Source organism: Melanaphis sacchari, unplaced genomic scaffold, assembly GCF_002803265.2.
Source record: "Melanaphis sacchari strain LSU unplaced genomic scaffold, SCAv2.0 Contig1_pilon_pilon, whole genome shotgun sequence".
NCBI lineage: Eukaryota > Metazoa > Arthropoda > Insecta > Hemiptera > Aphididae > Melanaphis > Melanaphis sacchari.
This window is the reverse complement of record NW_020270976.1, coordinates 3,430,009-3,445,252: the sequence shown is the minus strand read 5'-3', so window position 1 is coordinate 3,445,252 and position 15,244 is coordinate 3,430,009. Positions and strand designations below refer to the sequence as shown.

At 31.0% G+C, this 15,244-nt stretch overlaps 4 protein-coding genes across 5 annotated transcripts; 2 read left to right on the top strand and 2 right to left on the bottom strand.

The window, feature by feature from the left end:
• Positions 1-4,745: 4,745 nt before the first annotated feature.
• On the top strand, positions 4,746-6,520 carry LOC112593135 (FIT family protein CG10671). The gene is made up of 2 exons (XM_025337442.1): positions 4,746-5,087; positions 5,153-6,520. Exon 2 carries the CDS (start codon positions 5,169-5,171, stop codon positions 6,153-6,155), a length of 987 nt encoding a protein of 328 aa, XP_025193227.1. The 5' UTR covers positions 4,746-5,087; positions 5,153-5,168; the 3' UTR covers positions 6,156-6,520.
• A 662-nt stretch (positions 6,521-7,182) lies between these two features.
• Positions 7,183-10,205, bottom strand: LOC112593160 (pre-mRNA-splicing factor RBM22). The gene is made up of 8 exons (XM_025337490.1): positions 10,077-10,205; positions 9,939-10,003; positions 8,906-8,959; positions 8,665-8,841; positions 8,509-8,595; positions 8,229-8,443; positions 7,828-7,971; positions 7,183-7,765 (listed from the first exon to the last, which is right to left on the bottom strand). Exons 2-8 carry the CDS (start codon positions 9,990-9,992, stop codon positions 7,351-7,353), a joined length of 1,146 nt encoding a protein of 381 aa, XP_025193275.1. The 5' UTR covers positions 9,993-10,003; positions 10,077-10,205; the 3' UTR covers positions 7,183-7,350.
• A 404-nt stretch (positions 10,206-10,609) lies between these two features.
• LOC112593221 (kxDL motif-containing protein CG10681) lies at positions 10,610-11,626 on the top strand. Of its 2 annotated transcripts, none has more exons than XM_025337571.1 (4): positions 10,610-10,810; positions 10,872-11,100; positions 11,186-11,385; positions 11,464-11,626. In XM_025337571.1, the coding sequence occupies exons 2-4, from the start codon at positions 10,955-10,957 to the stop codon at positions 11,565-11,567; spliced, it is 450 nt and encodes a 149-aa protein (XP_025193356.1). In that variant the 5' UTR covers positions 10,610-10,810; positions 10,872-10,954; the 3' UTR covers positions 11,568-11,626. The 2 variants fall into 2 exon arrangements, with proteins under 2 accessions (XP_025193356.1, XP_025193357.1); XM_025337572.1 differs by having other exon boundaries at positions 10,756-10,871; positions 10,947-11,100.
• Positions 11,627-12,453: 827 nt separating this feature from the next.
• LOC112593198 (coiled-coil domain-containing protein 103) lies at positions 12,454-14,301 on the bottom strand. The gene is made up of 5 exons (XM_025337541.1): positions 14,202-14,301; positions 13,828-14,059; positions 13,607-13,745; positions 13,254-13,531; positions 12,454-12,893 (listed from the first exon to the last, which is right to left on the bottom strand). Exons 1-5 carry the CDS (start codon positions 14,230-14,232, stop codon positions 12,731-12,733), a joined length of 843 nt encoding a protein of 280 aa, XP_025193326.1. The 5' UTR covers positions 14,233-14,301; the 3' UTR covers positions 12,454-12,730.
• Positions 14,302-15,244: the final 943 nt, after the last annotated feature.

The window sequence follows — 15,244 nt, the reverse complement described above, 5'->3', positions numbered from 1 at the left end:
CATAATCCAAATTCTTTACATCACAAATACGTGAAACATTTACACAGTGTTGTAAGTATAAAAAAAAGAGAGAAAATATTTATATTTTCTGTTTTTTTGGTTAAAAAATCATATTATATAAATTTATCATGTTATAAATTAGCAGAGAAGTGCATCGACTTCGCACAAGTTGGTACCACTATATCTTGTATCAATTCTATTTCACGCATTTAAACTTATATTTTTTTCATAAAATTATTTCTAATTAATTAGTTACCTAACTCGGTTGAAATTCAATTCTTACATGTAAATATAATCAGAATAATATTCTGCTTCAGAATATTAATGATAAAAAATTATACACATTTACGTTTAAAGGGTTTGTATTTTAAATAGAACAATATTTAATAAACTTATATTAACAGAAGAATAAAAGAATGAGGCGTAAAAATTAGATGTATAAGTTAAAAAGTGATAAATTTTGTAAGATATTTTCAAAAATAGATAGGTATTGTATGTACAAAACTACAAAACAAATAAGGAAATGGAAATAATTTGAATAAATTAATACGATCATAGTTGGAATTCAGTTTTCATGACTCTTATTAATGGGTCATTTATACAGAAGTTAGTTGATTGGGCAGGAATGTAAAAAATATTATTTGACATGGTGCGTATTACCTAATAGATACCTAATTTTGTTGTTATTGACTTTAAAATTTATCTTTAAGAGTAAGTATCCTGCATTTTGTAATGATGTGCTCTAAGCAATCATAATTAAATATTTATATAATAAAATTATGACCTTTAACTATAAGTATTTTATCAATATGACAAATATCAAATATTTAATTACTGTATAACCTTTAGCTATAAGTCATCTATTAAGATAATCATGTAAAACAATAAAATGACCTATAGTCGGATCAAACATAAACACAAGACACCCGATATAAGAGGGCCGGTCACCACCGGTCCAGGCGCAGTGCTCTTCCCGTCTTTTTGTGTAAATGATCATAAGCGAGTGTAAAAGACTACACAGATCATATACACGAAAAGACGTAAGTGTTAAAATAAATTTATGTTAAAGTCAAATGTATTAAATAGTTCATGTATTAAAGAAAAATTATAATAAAAATAATAAGTGTATTTAAGTGAAAAAAGTCTTAAAATTATTCAACGTGCACTGGTCACCTTATTCACAACAGCATTAACAAAGAAGTCATTGCCAAGAGAAGAAAGATAATGTAATGATTTATAATTGATCTAAAGGTGTATAGTCAATAACCTCTGATATATATTACCTCCTTTATTTCAATTTCCTTTTTAAATCATTACAATTTCTAGGATTGTTCATGGGCGTCTCCAGAGGGGGGTAAAATGGGACACTTGCCCCCCTCCTAGAATTTTAAAGTTATTAAATAACTAATAATTTAATGTAATAATGACGAAACAAATAATGTACTATAAATAAAATTTATAAAAAAACCTTTATTTATTTTTTGAATTTATTTTGCCACCCTTTCTTTACAAATATCTGAGGGCGCCCATTGGGTTGTTTATTCTACTATGAATTTTGTTAATAAAACTTTTCAAAATAATAATCAATAGATATACCTACCATGATGCACTGATGCACAATATCAAACGCTTTGGATAGGTAAGTAAATATTACGTCAATTTGATTAGGAACCTATTAATTGATAAATACCTAGATTTTTGTTGTCGTTTCGATACTTAGGTAGGTATATGGATCAACGGATCACTTGAATCTCGTACATAAATATGCTAGGGTGGCCATTCGTCCCGAATTTTCCGGGACGTTACCGGTTTAGGAACTCATGTCCCGGTGTCCCGAAAAACTTTTTCGGGACAAGGTGTTGTTACCGGATTTAGCTATCAACATAATAATGTACCGGAATTTAACTTTTTTTAAATTATTTGTTGATAATAATAATCACACACAATTACACAAATACGCATATAGGCTCGCACCATGGATATATAAAAATAAACTATATATTATTATAATATATATGTCCCGCACACTCTGCAGCTGGTGTATACTGTATACTGTACTATGGTGGGTGCGAGTCTTATTATGACAGCATTCGGTTTATTATCATTGTATAGAAATCTATTTATAAACATTATACATGGTTTTATAAACGTATAATACTTATTGTTATTAATGATAAATGTCGTCGAAATATTTTATACCATGTTATTACTATAACCATAATCAAATATAATCAAATAGTTTTATAAACATCATGCTAATACATTTTACATAACACTAGTCAAAAATAGTCAGGTCTGTCAGTATTCGTTCACTTCAATTCGCGCCCGACAGACGTTCGATTAATCTGGTTTTATTTGTGTTCTTTTCGTTTAAATTATGGCACCAAAAAGACTAAGTCACTTTAATGAAAATTTACAAAAAGAATTTCCATTCATTAAAAAACAAAAACCTAATGATGATTTTAACGTGCAGTGTACAACTTGTCAAGGAACCTTCTCTGTTAGCCATGGTGGACGATCAGATATTAATGATCACCTTAAAAGTCAGAAACACAAATTGGCCTCCAGAGCGTCATTGCAGTCTGGTAAAGTTTCAAACTTCTTTTCTAAACTAATTCCTGATAAAAATGATTTTGCGTTAGCAGCTCGTGAAGCTACTTTTGCATATCATACGGTAATTCATAATCAGAGTTTCCGATCAATGACATGCACTTCAGATTTGATTCGTCAATTATTAAATGACAAAAAATTTACATGTGCTAAAACAAAAACCAGAGAAATAATTGTAAACGTTATTAGTCCGTATATTGTTGATAATATCGTTAAAGAATGCGTTCTGCCAAATTTATTTCGGTTTTAGTCGATGGTTCAAATCATAAATCAATAAAATTGGTACCAATTCTTGTCCGTTATTTTTTGCCTGACGTTGGTATAAAAAATAAAATTCTCGAATTTTCAAATTTGCCAGGTGAAACGTCCGATTTAATAACTAAAAAAATTATAGACGTTCTTACAAAATTTGGACTAAAAGAAAAAATTGTAGCTTTGTCAGCGGATAATACAAATACAAATTTTGGCGGAGTAGCTAGGAAAGGGAAAAACAATGTTCACACAAAACTTCAGACTGAATTAAATAAAAAAATACTTGGATTAGGCTGCTGTGCTCATATACTACATAACGCTATACAATGCGCCTCTGATAGTTTACCTATAGACGTTGAAGCCATAACAGTTAAACTTTTTGGTTATTTTCATATTTACACTGTTCGCGTGGAAAAATTAAAAGAATTTTGCGAATTTGCAGATGTTCAGTATCGGGATATTTTAGCACATACTAAAACAAGATGGCTGTCATTATCACCTGCTATTGATCGAATTATTTTAATGTTCAGCGGTTTAAAGTCATACTTTCTTTCACAAGACTCAAGTCCTAAAATATTAGTTGATTTTTTTAAAAATGATAAGGCACTGTTGTATATGAAGTTCATACAAAGTATGCTCAGACTATTTAATAATTATATACAAAAAATTGAAGGAGAACACATTTCTGCTTTCGAGTTGATAGATATACTAAGTAATTTAATAAATAATTTAGAAAACAGGAAGAACGAACATTTCATTAACAGTGAAATTGAAAATATAATTAAAGTACTCGAAGAAGAAGGATGCTCAATAAAAAAAGAGTTTGATACAGGAAGTCAAATATTTTTTGATTTGTGTATAAAATACATACAAAAGTGGACAATGCCTAATCAGACATTATTAACTGAATTAGATTGGTTAAATTTAACAAAAAAACATACCGTAACATGGCAAAATGCTAAGAACACATTAAATTCTCTTTCAGAATTCGTTTTACTTAACGAAGATGATTATTTTGATGAATTTATGTCATTTTCAAATATTTTTCAAGAAAAATTCGATGAATGGACAAAAAATTCTACTTCATTAGAACAAAAATGGTTACAAATATTTAAATTGTTTAAAGAGAAAGACGTGAGTATTTCAAATCTTGCAGCAGTTGTTGAATTTGCATTTTGTTTACCAGGTTCAAATGCATCAATAGAACGAGTGTTTTCATTGATGACTTCCACTTGGACCGACGTCCGTAATCAAATGGATGTAGCAACTGTAGAAAGTTGTTTGATTACCAAAACATACGGTTTAAGTTGCATGGAATTTCATGACGAAATTATAAAAAATCAATCGTTTCTGAAGAACGTCCACAGCACGCAAAAATACACGATGAAAGCTGAAGATAAAGTTTAAAAAACGTTATTTGTATGTTACTATATGAAGTTTAAAAAAAATGTACTGTATTTATAATTTTAAAATAAGTTTTTGTTGAAAATAAAAGTAAGTTTTCTATTTCTATAATTTTAATAATCAGTGTTTTATATTTCATAATGAAACCCACTAGTAAAAAATGTTAAAATAAAAATATTAATAATATTAAGTTAGATTAAACGATTAGGTCAAGTTAAAATGTATCGTCCCGGATTTCTTTTAATTTAATCTGACCACCCTAAAATATGCGATAAATAAAACTTTGTTACTTCTAAACATGTTAGTTTTCACATTATCATATCAGCATTCAAATTTGAAATGCTATTTAGTAGGTATTCACGCCGGTGCGAGTGTGCTACACAACTATCTATCACACTAACAATCATTGCACTATTTTTAGTCAATTGTTGTCGATCGTGATGTTAATCGAGATATCAGTGCTACAAAAACGAGCGGCGGTTATTATTCATTTTTCAACGGAGACGGCGAAAGTACGAAAAAAAAAAACAAACAAAAACGGATTTTCGACTTATGATAAAAACCGTGACAAGACGAGAATCACCAGTACTGTTATCACGGAATACCGAAACACCGAACATATAATTTATGATCAATGAACGCCTGGACGGTGAATAGGTGAAAGTAAGACGTAACTACGTTAAGTACCGAAGAGTAATATCTGTGCATATTACCTGTATTCTGTGCCGGAAACCGAGACGGTTAACACTCAACAGTAATCACTAATCAGTCCTCAGACGTGCAGAGACGACGATGTGATACGGTTACCGGATTACGTGCAGGTAATTACTTCTCGGAATTAATAATAATTTACGTTCACGTGTCGCCCGAACGGATTCAATTTCAGCGTTTCGGCCCCAGACATGACTACCAAGAGGAACACTCGGTCGGGGTCGATCGAATCGAATTACCTGCCCACGGGCCTGACCATGCGATCGGAGACCAAGGGCACGCTGTTGGTCAGAGAACCGACGACCGTGTCCAACATATTCTTGACGGTGTTGCTGTTCGCGTGCAGGAAGTATCTGTTTTTCTCGACGCACAAACGGCTGTTGGTGTATCTGATCTTGCTGATCGCTTCCGTGGTGGGCGACTTCATCAAGTTCCCGAAAATTTACTTCGCCAACAGCGACACGTTTCTCAACCAGTACCTGGTCAAGTTGGGTTGGTTCTGGACGTTGCTGTGGACGCTTTCGTTTCTGGTAACCACTAGCAAGGTGTTTTGCCTCTACTCTCGACCCAGCATCCCCTTGCACGCTACTCGCCTGGTTGTTGCCACGTTTTTCTGGTACTTTTGGACAAACGCCTTTAATCGGCTCGAAGATTATTACGGCAAGTGTTCTGGAGGCAGAGGACTGGCCCGATCAGCGTGCAAGTCTGCTGGCCACTTGTGGAAATCGTTTGACATATCCGGTCACGTTTTCATACTTATATACAGTACATTGGTGATGATAAGTGAAGCGAGGCCAATCATCGGTTGGGATAAAATTCAAGACGTGCTGAGAAATGAAGAGAACGCACGTAAAGAAGGCAAAAATGCGGCTACCACATTTAGCAGTCTGAAGGAAGAGGAGCTGCAAGCGATGAAAACTGTCTACAAGCAGATGACGCCTTATGTACAAATCTTATTCATTGTAATCACAATTTTTGTTGCTGTTTGGGAGTTAATGCTTATCACGACTATGATGTATTTCCACACAATGCCTGAAAAACTATTGGCAGGTATTGTGGCAATGTCAACTTGGTTTGTGACGTACAGGGCCTGGTACAGTTCGTCATTTTTGCCTCCTCTACCTGGTGACGGATTCTTTAAATATCAAGCACTTCAAAAGAGTGAAATAGGTATTTAGTTATTAATAAAATGTTATGACAATTATATTGGTGTTTTGTATTTTTTTTCAATAACAAAATCTGTATATTCATGTATGGGTAAAGACTGCAGTACTATATTTTATCTGTATGTGCAGTGGCGTGGTGAAGGAATAATCGACCTAATCTTCGAGTTTTTTTTTTATTGGGATGATGGGTGGGTAATGGCCAATCAATAATGATTTAATACCAAACTAGCATTTACCACAATGTGTAGTTAAAAAAAGTGCCTTTAAATTTTAGGCGAGTTGGTTGTTGGAATATTTGACTATATTTCAAGTTCACCACGCCATTATATGTGTTCATTTTGAATTACAATTTTTAACTAATTTTATTGTTATTAAAATAAACATTTTTTGTTTTCAATATTATATTAATATATATTTTTTGATTGTTTTTATTTAGGTTTTTTTTTTTTATTATTGATTTGTTATATTTATCTTATTTTTTTAAACAATATTTTATGATATTAAATTTAATTTTTTTAATCAATTTACTCCCAGAGTATTTTAATTAAATTATTAATTTTATTGATCATGTTATCAAAAATTAAATTCATATTTTTATTATTTCAATATTACTAATATTATTGTACTCTATAGTTCATCGGAAAAAACAAAATCTTAGTGTAGTACTTGATTGAAATGTTAACTACTTATTATAATAACTTTTATACAGTAAAAATCTGTTAATTAAATATTATTTGTTTTAGATTGTGGTTCAATTATGTTATCAAAAAAAAAATTATGCAATGAATTACCAGCTACACTAAATTAAAAGAAAATTATAAGATACATTATTTATTATAATTATGTGACAACTTCACTGAGTTAAACCAATAAATAGCATTTTATGACAGTCTTAGTAAGATATAAAGTTACATATTTTAATAACTATTTTGATATAAATATTAGGATTAGAGGATAGCTTTATCAGGTCATATTTGAGTTTGATGTTCCTCCACTCAGAACATACAATATTAAAATAAATAATAAAAACTATAGATTTGATGTCTTTAAAGTATTTTATTGTTTCAGCAAACATATGGATAAATTGAAATAAAATCTTAATATAATATTTGTAAAATAATTGGGGAATTAGTTATTGGAGCTGTCTGTTATACTTAAATCATAGCGCAAATGTGTAAAAAATGAGTTATATAAAATTAAAAAAGTTTCATTTGCTTGTACTAGGTGGATAAAGAGGTGTGGACATGTATTGCATACTCGGATGAGGTAATGTAGGCATGACAGGTATGAAAGGAGTAGCAACAACAGGCACAGCTTGTGGAGTAATATTGAAGAAATTGTTTTGTAACTCTGTAGGCAATGGCGGTAATGGGGCAGGTAATCCAGGTGTTGGTTTCATTTTGGTTTCTTTCATAACTGCTATACTAGTGGTTTCTTTATCTTTGCGTGCTTGAGCGTGGCCCCAGCGTACATTCAATTTATGTCCACCTAATGTTAAACGGCCATAAGTGCTCTCAGCTGCCATTTCAGCTGCAGCTCGTGTAGTATATTGAATAAATGCGCAATTCTGATGAGCTACATGAGTTATGTTTCGGATTTCTCCGTATTGATAAAATACATCTCTAAAAGTTAGAAAAATAAAAACTTTAGCAACTATAGTTGTACATTTAATAACAGTATTTACCTCAAATCTTTTTCTGTAGTTATGTCATTCAGGTTACCCACGTAAAGTGTTGTGATTGTTTGATCCTCTGGTTTTTCCAGTTTTGGCATTTCACTGGCTCTGTTCATCATTTTCTCGGCAACAGGATCATTTACACCATAATATCTAAAATAATACAATAATAAGTAATTATGTTGATATTTATATTAAGGTAACTAGATTACTAATACTTAAAAAATACAAGTTTCAGAGGATAACTTACAATTACAATACATTTTACAAATTTATAACATTTTCAATGTATAAACTTGAAAATCCAGTAATAAAAATGTGCAATACTGTAGTTATGCACATTTTAAAAGCATTTGATTCTAAAGTTTGAATAATTATACAATACGGTGAGATTATTTATAAATCATTACCTGTCTTTGAAATTCTGATTTGACAGTGGATCCTCTGGATCTGTAGGTCTTTCATGACGGTATGGACATTCTTCTCCTCGTCGACATTCACCTTTCACCCAAAATGAACAAATGTGTGGCCTGTTACGTTCATAATAAGGAGCTTTACGAGCCATTTTAGCCAATACATCACTAGCATTTTGACATTTTCCACCAGCTTCATCCATCTTAGCTAACTAAATATAATAATAAACAAATTAATTTATATACACTTAGTAAACATAAATTAAAATTATCTTACTTCAGAATCCATGTTTTGAACAAAATATTCCTTATTAACATCAGACTTGGGAATTTGTTCTTTAATTTTTAATGCAGCATCACGGACCTGTAATTAATACAAATTTTAAGCTATCAACATAGAGAATCAATTGACATTAATTAAATAATATTTCACCTGTAAAGGAAGTCCATATTCGAGATCCAATAAACATGTTTGGCAAGCATTTCTTAGACGTGCACATGTTTGACATATTTCAGTTTTCTTGAAACGCATTCTAGCGCCTGGGCACCAACGAAATACTGTAAATGGTCTTGCACAAACTTCACATTCTTTACCGTATTTTTCTTTTGCCTAAAATAAATCGTAGTTATAACAATTATACAATTTAAAAATTATTTTAGGTAAATATACTTACCATTCGCAAATAAGGGCTATCTCCTAAACATGTTTCGCAAACAATTGGAAAGTCCTAAACCAAATTTAAAATATTAGAATATAACCTATGGCTATAACCTATGGCAGCAACAAAATAACATATTTCTTTGATATAACACGAAATAGTGTTTGACATTGAAACATTATTTAAAAAATATAAGTACAAATAATTTGAATGCATTTTAATCGATATCCATGTATTCAATATTAATAATAAGTGTTTAAAATAAATAGCAGTCTTTATGTGTATGATACATATTTATTCATAGTTAGTTGCATCCTACAAATTTGTTTTTTAATTTAACTTCATAACAAGTATTATTTATACATGATGTATAGAAATATAAGCAATAAGTGACAACGGGTAAATATTATTAGCTAATGTGTTAATAAAATGATAATTTTTTTGTTATTAGAATTAATATCTGATTTTAATTTATTTTAAGCACAACATATTAATAAATACATTAATACTTTTTTGTAGTAAAATATCAAAATGTAAAATTAAGTGACAAATATATTATAATTTATAACAATTATAACCTATGGACAGCAAAACCTTTATTTGACCCTACCTATTTTCCCAATAAGTAATTATGAAAATTACTTTGGAATAATATTTGGTTATGTAGATGTCATGTCATATATATTATTATAAGATAATATATTTTGTTTTGTACTAAAACTATAAATTAATAAAAATATGGTGTACTTGTCGCACACATTTTTTCACTTCAATTTACCTAAATTCATGATATAAAATACCAAACATAAGTTATATACTAAAAATTTTAAAATTTAATTATCAATAAACAAATTCTAAATATCTTAAGTTTGTAATGATAAGAACTCAGTAAATGTTCCAAGTTAATTTCTTAAAAATTAAACCCATTCGTATGAACGTTTAAACTGTTTGGATTCGAACAATTACTAAGTAATGGTTACACATATTAAACCATTATTCGACTACGCTAAAACTGCCCTGTAAAATAGATTGTGAATGAAAAACTTACGGAGTCTTCCCAATTCTGTCGGTTATACGTGTTAGTCGTTTTCGACAGCGACATATTTGGATATGCTGATGATGAAACAAAACGAAACAATACATTAAAACATTATTATTATTATTAAATAGAATTATGTTGACTTACTCGATCGATTACGGCCTGCTGTAATTTATCTTTAATGTTTATTAACAAACATTAATTAACTAAAAAAAGAGTAATCTCTGATTCGTAGTTTGATGTACACAGTACACAAAACTACCAAAGTACAAATAAAAGACGAAACCTTTCCAGAAGTCGGAACCTCAAAGTTGATAAGAAATCAAAGATGTTACTTTTTGGATTTTCACCACAGATGTTATAGACACGATTAAAGATATATCTTTAACCGTGGTTATAGATGTAAATATTATCATTAAAATGTATTATCTATTATCAAATACTACTGTCCTGCGCTCCAGCGTATTACTACAATATAATAATTTATTTTTTTATTATTACTATTTAAAAAAATAAAAATTATCTGTCTACTTGTGAGTTGTATTAAAATGTGTTAGTCATGGCTAAATAATTGTTTGTTTATTTTCATGCTCTAAATGGTCTTCTTTTTTTTAAATACTCTTACCAAAATAAGTTGAATAAATTTATTGTTGTTGTATAATAAAACAAATATTATTATTCATTATTTATTATCATGAACTCTTTATCAACACCATATTGTATAATTATTATACTATTTTCCAAATCTGGGGCACATGCGCAGTGATAGGGAAAATACGTAATTTTACTGACATGCCTGTTTATTTAGAATAGCCATGGTGTTAGTTCAGTATACACTATAGTACTAGATACTATACGATACAGTATATCCACTATATCCAGTATATCCTGATATTTTGGTTTTCGGATTTCGATTTTACGGCTTACTTATTTATTTTATAGGTTCGTTTCGATTCTTCGTCTCGAGTAATTGTTTTTTATAATTATTTTTCGTCTGATACGGGCATCTGACTACAGAACGTGTGATGGCAGACACTACTAGCGAATTGGACGAAACGCCGAGCATTGAGTGCTTTCAGAACTATACCGCGCCCGAGGTGTTCATACAAGGCTTAGCTGGCATCGTAAATCAAGAAGACGTCGAGTCCATGATCATTGCCCAAAAAGAAATGTAAGCCATTAACACAGTTTCTAAATCTCTAGTTCATTAATTCTTCTGGTGGTATACGTTGATATGTGTTTGTCTTTAATTTAAGGTTACAGCGTTTCGAAAAGACTAACGAAATGCTCACCAACTGCAATGCTTTGTCCACGAGTCATCTAAAAACCACAACCCAGGAACTGAAAAAGCACACTCAAATGTTGACAGAGTTACGCAAAGACTTGGATAGTACATTTAAGAGGATAACTGCGATCAGATCCAAGATTAAAGTCCAATATTCAGACTTCCAGAAAAGTAAAAAAAATTATTTTAATGGTACATCGTATACTTAGAGTGTGTGTTACTAATATTATTGTTGTCAATGGATTACAGGTATTTTAGAAGAAAAACCAAAAGAGCTAGAACAAAAGCCTGTTGATAGTTCATCTAGTGGTAGCGCAAGTACTGCTTCACCATATAACTCTGATACAAATTAAAATATATTTTTATTGAATCAAAATTTTTAATTATGATCTCAGTAAATTTACCATAACAATTTTAATGTATGCTGTACAGTTTGATTGTATATAATATATTATGTTCATTATTTATTTCAAATATAAAAAAGAATTTTGTCAAATGCCTTAGCTTAAAATTATATTTTCTTTACGTTTTTTTTAGGTATATTGGTATAAGAAATATTTAAAGCTAAGCTAATCAATTAAAATCCATCAATGAATCTATAATAATATAAGTAAATATAAAATTATCTAAGTAGGTACATAACAAAGTCAAATAACGTGTAATGTAATAATATGTATAATTATTAACAACTATATAGCCGCTATTAAAATACTTTTATATCTAAATACTATTGTACTATTATTGGTTTTCAATCTTAATAATATTATAATATTATGACCTAGAGAAGTGATGGGAATACAAAAGTAAAAAGTATAAGCAATTTATGGTAATTGTTAAATTTTTAAATTTAAAAAAATATTATTGTGATACATGATTATAAATTTAAAAAATAATAATAATAAATTGATGCTCTTCATTTTGTTCCTATGGCATAAATTTTAATATCATCAAAAACATTTTTTTACAATACTGAATTAATAATTAAGATAATTATTTTTTGTTTAATAAATAATAATTATGTGCTATGAAGTAATACTCCATAAAATAGATCTTTTCATGTTTCAAATCACAAAGTAGTACCAGAATTTTAGGACTAAAGGAATTGATAGAGGTCTTACTGATTTAACTATTAACCAGAACATTATATTTGGTCTTCAATATTATATTTTTGTAATAATGAATACATAAAAAAACAAATACAAATTTTTGTCAACATATTATAAAGCAAAATAAAATGATAACCAGTATAATTATAATATTATATTGGGAGTAAAATCAGTCTTTCATAATAAAAATAAAATAAATAATACATATGTTCAAACATTGTGTGTTGGGATATTTGAAATAGGATTTTTTAATGAAATTGTTGCATCTATGATGTGGCTATAACAGTTGTTATTTTATTCTCCCACTAAAAACACTTAAAATAGTAAAAGGATTTGTGATATGCAGGTAAGTATAAGGTATGGAGAATTGGGAATATTTTCACTATTAATACTGAACTAATTATATTAGCTTAGACTTTATATTTTCTCCTTAGTGTACTCAAACTCCATTCAGTCACTCCTTGTTCAGCCAAATCTTGTTGACCAGACTTGAGACTCTCCTCTAGTTTATTGAACAGATTACACAACGTGTCCAATTCAGTTGAACTCAAAAACTCAATGGCTAATTCAAATCTAAATGAAAAAGAAGGAATGAATAAAGTAATCTAGTTCAGTGTTTCTCAACCTATGTGTTTTGGCGACACACTATTAAAATATTTCATATATTTGTAACACATTCAACAAAACAAGAATAATGGGTAATATTTAATTTTAATTTGTTGATATAGAATATTTCGATAAAAGAAAACTAATTTTTAATTATCATAGAATCAGAAATTACCTACTAGTTTTTGTAAATTGTATTAAAAATATTTGAATATTTTGTCATTTAATATACTTCATGACACATGTGGACTTGTTCGGTGCAACACATTGGTGAGAGACACTGCTCTAGTCTGTAGTATTAGTCTACTTAAAGTGAGGTGGGCATACCTTTTTGTCCCAGTGATCACATCTAGAAGTCTGGTGACTGCTACTATGTCGGGAACACTATTTGACGGGAATATGAGTAGTGTTTCGAGCAGTTCTACAAGCACAGATGGAGGTATCTCTTCGGTATGAAACGTGGCGGCTACATTTTCGGCACCGTGTAGACTCAAATACTTGTACCTGTGTTTGGCTGAGCTAAGACGGTGGAAACTCAAAATAAACTCTTGGACTATTGGAGAACAAGCACTTGGTATGTTATCTTTTATGTCAACGTCAGGGACCTAACAGAAGGAAAAAAACAGTTTGCATGAAATAATGTACATAGATGTGAAATGAAATTGTTGTGGGGTGCTCACCACAAACTCAGAACTCAGCTGTTTGCTGTCTTGCATGTTGTGAGTTGCCACTACGTTATTCCACACTGCAGGGGGGTTGCTCTTGCACTCGATTTCTTTCTTGGACAATGGACGCAAATGAGCAGCTTTGACAATATCGCTGCAAACGGTAGGGTGCGTTAAAAATCTACGTCTAGTGTAAGATTGTCGCCGTCGCCGCGGACGAGAAGACTGAAATTTACCTGAACTCTTGGTAAGTAGACACGCTCTTCACAGCTCTCAACTTGGCGTCGTTCTGTTGCCAGTAACGCACGTCTTTTTCCACATTGTCGATCAGTTCATCTTCGAGACTCTTAAAATCGGCAGATGAACCCATTAGTGTCGGGACGGGGACGTTAGGGTGATGCTGGTCGGGCGCTCGGGGGGTACCTCCACTGTACCGCGATCGCGGGGTGTGCACCAAAGCAGTAAGCACTAAAACGCCGTTTGACGTGTTATTTTATTTTCACTCGATGAGAAAAATGATTAGAGAAAAGGCGGTCTACGCTCTGCAACCGCAGCGGTCCAGCACTTGACGGTAGCTATCTAACTATATCGCTCGTCGTAATTTGATTACCTTTTTCTGTCCCGCGGTTTGTTTTCTCCATGAGTTGCTCGTTGTGAAGGTACGATGTGGTGAGCCCGAGCAGACCGCGCGGTGTTGGGTGTTGTTTACATCGGTGGCCCCGTTGCCATGCCGACTGTGCCCAGGACTTGATAGCAGCGCCAGCTGGGATGGGTAGTGGAGATTATTGGAATCCGGAGTCTATATAGTAGGTAACGGGATCAAAATATCGTATTATACGTTTCGGCCCGGGAAAACCATACCCGGAACTTGCTGCTTTCAGTGGGTGGTACTGCGGAATCGGGGAGTCATGTGTATAGATCCTGTTTAAAGCCACATAGGTATAATCAGCGACCACAAATGTATTAATTTATTATTGTTATTAAAGGTATTAATGTGCTAGTCTAAAAACACGTAATGTTACTCGTATATTGTTATTGACGAGGAGGATTTCCCAATAGGCAGAGTAAGCAACTGCTTAGGGCGGCAAAATTTAAAGAGCGGAAAATTATGTGAAGCTTAACTAAATTAGGTACATCATTCATATACATTTTTCTAAACCTAGCCTTGGTTGCCAACAAGTTATAAAGACTGTCTTCATTTATAATTATTTTTCATCGCAATCTATATCTAATGATTTATCCTTGAATTCAAATTTAAAACATCTATTACAGTGATCTATATCTGTAAACAATAATGAGGTACATTTGACACTTGCTGATGGTTAGGTATCTAGTTAGATTACATAATTAACAATTATTATTATTATTGTTGTTTATTTAATAAAGCATAACTAACTATTAACTATTAAATTATTTACTGTTGTATTTTTTAATATTAAATGTATAGGTTGTAATTTTGATATACATTTTTTTTAACTAAAGAAGAATTATTTTAACGTACACCTTACAAAATGGTATTTATGCTTCTTATTGCACAGAGACGACATAAGTATATTTGAAGGGATTACTTTCGTTACACGGAATAATCTAAGTTAAAAATAAATTATAAAGAATAATACAAAGTACACAAAAGGTATTGTATGCACTCATCGT

Coding starts and splice junctions, on each gene's coding strand:
- LOC112593221 (XM_025337571.1), top strand. CDS start 10,955: ATGGCAGACACTACTAGCGAATTGGACGAAACGCCGAGCATTGAGTGC. Junction 11,101..11,185: donor ATCATTGCCCAAAAAGAAAT/GTAAGCCATTAA, acceptor CTTTAATTTAAG/GTTACAGCGTTTCGAAAAGA. Junction 11,386..11,463: donor ATATTCAGACTTCCAGAAAA/GTAAAAAAAATT, acceptor AATGGATTACAG/GTATTTTAGAAGAAAAACCA.
- LOC112593160 (XM_025337490.1), bottom strand. CDS start 9,992: ATGTCGCTGTCGAAAACGACTAACACGTATAACCGACAGAATTGGGAA. Junction 8,596..8,664: donor AATATGGACTTCCTTTACAG/GTGAAATATTAT, acceptor TATTAATTACAG/GTCCGTGATGCTGCATTAAA. Junction 8,444..8,508: donor TTCAAAACATGGATTCTGAA/GTAAGATAATTT, acceptor TATTATATTTAG/TTAGCTAAGATGGATGAAGC.
- LOC112593198 (XM_025337541.1), bottom strand. CDS start 14,232: ATGGAGAAAACAAACCGCGGGACAGAAAAAG. Junction 14,060..14,201: donor AAACCGCGGGACAGAAAAAG/GTAATCAAATTA, acceptor ACGGCGTTTTAG/TGCTTACTGCTTTGGTGCAC. Junction 13,532..13,606: donor AGCTGAGTTCTGAGTTTGTG/GTGAGCACCCCA, acceptor TCCTTCTGTTAG/GTCCCTGACGTTGACATAAA.
- LOC112593135 (XM_025337442.1), top strand. CDS start 5,169: ATGACTACCAAGAGGAACACTCGGTCGGGGTCGATCGAATCGAATTAC.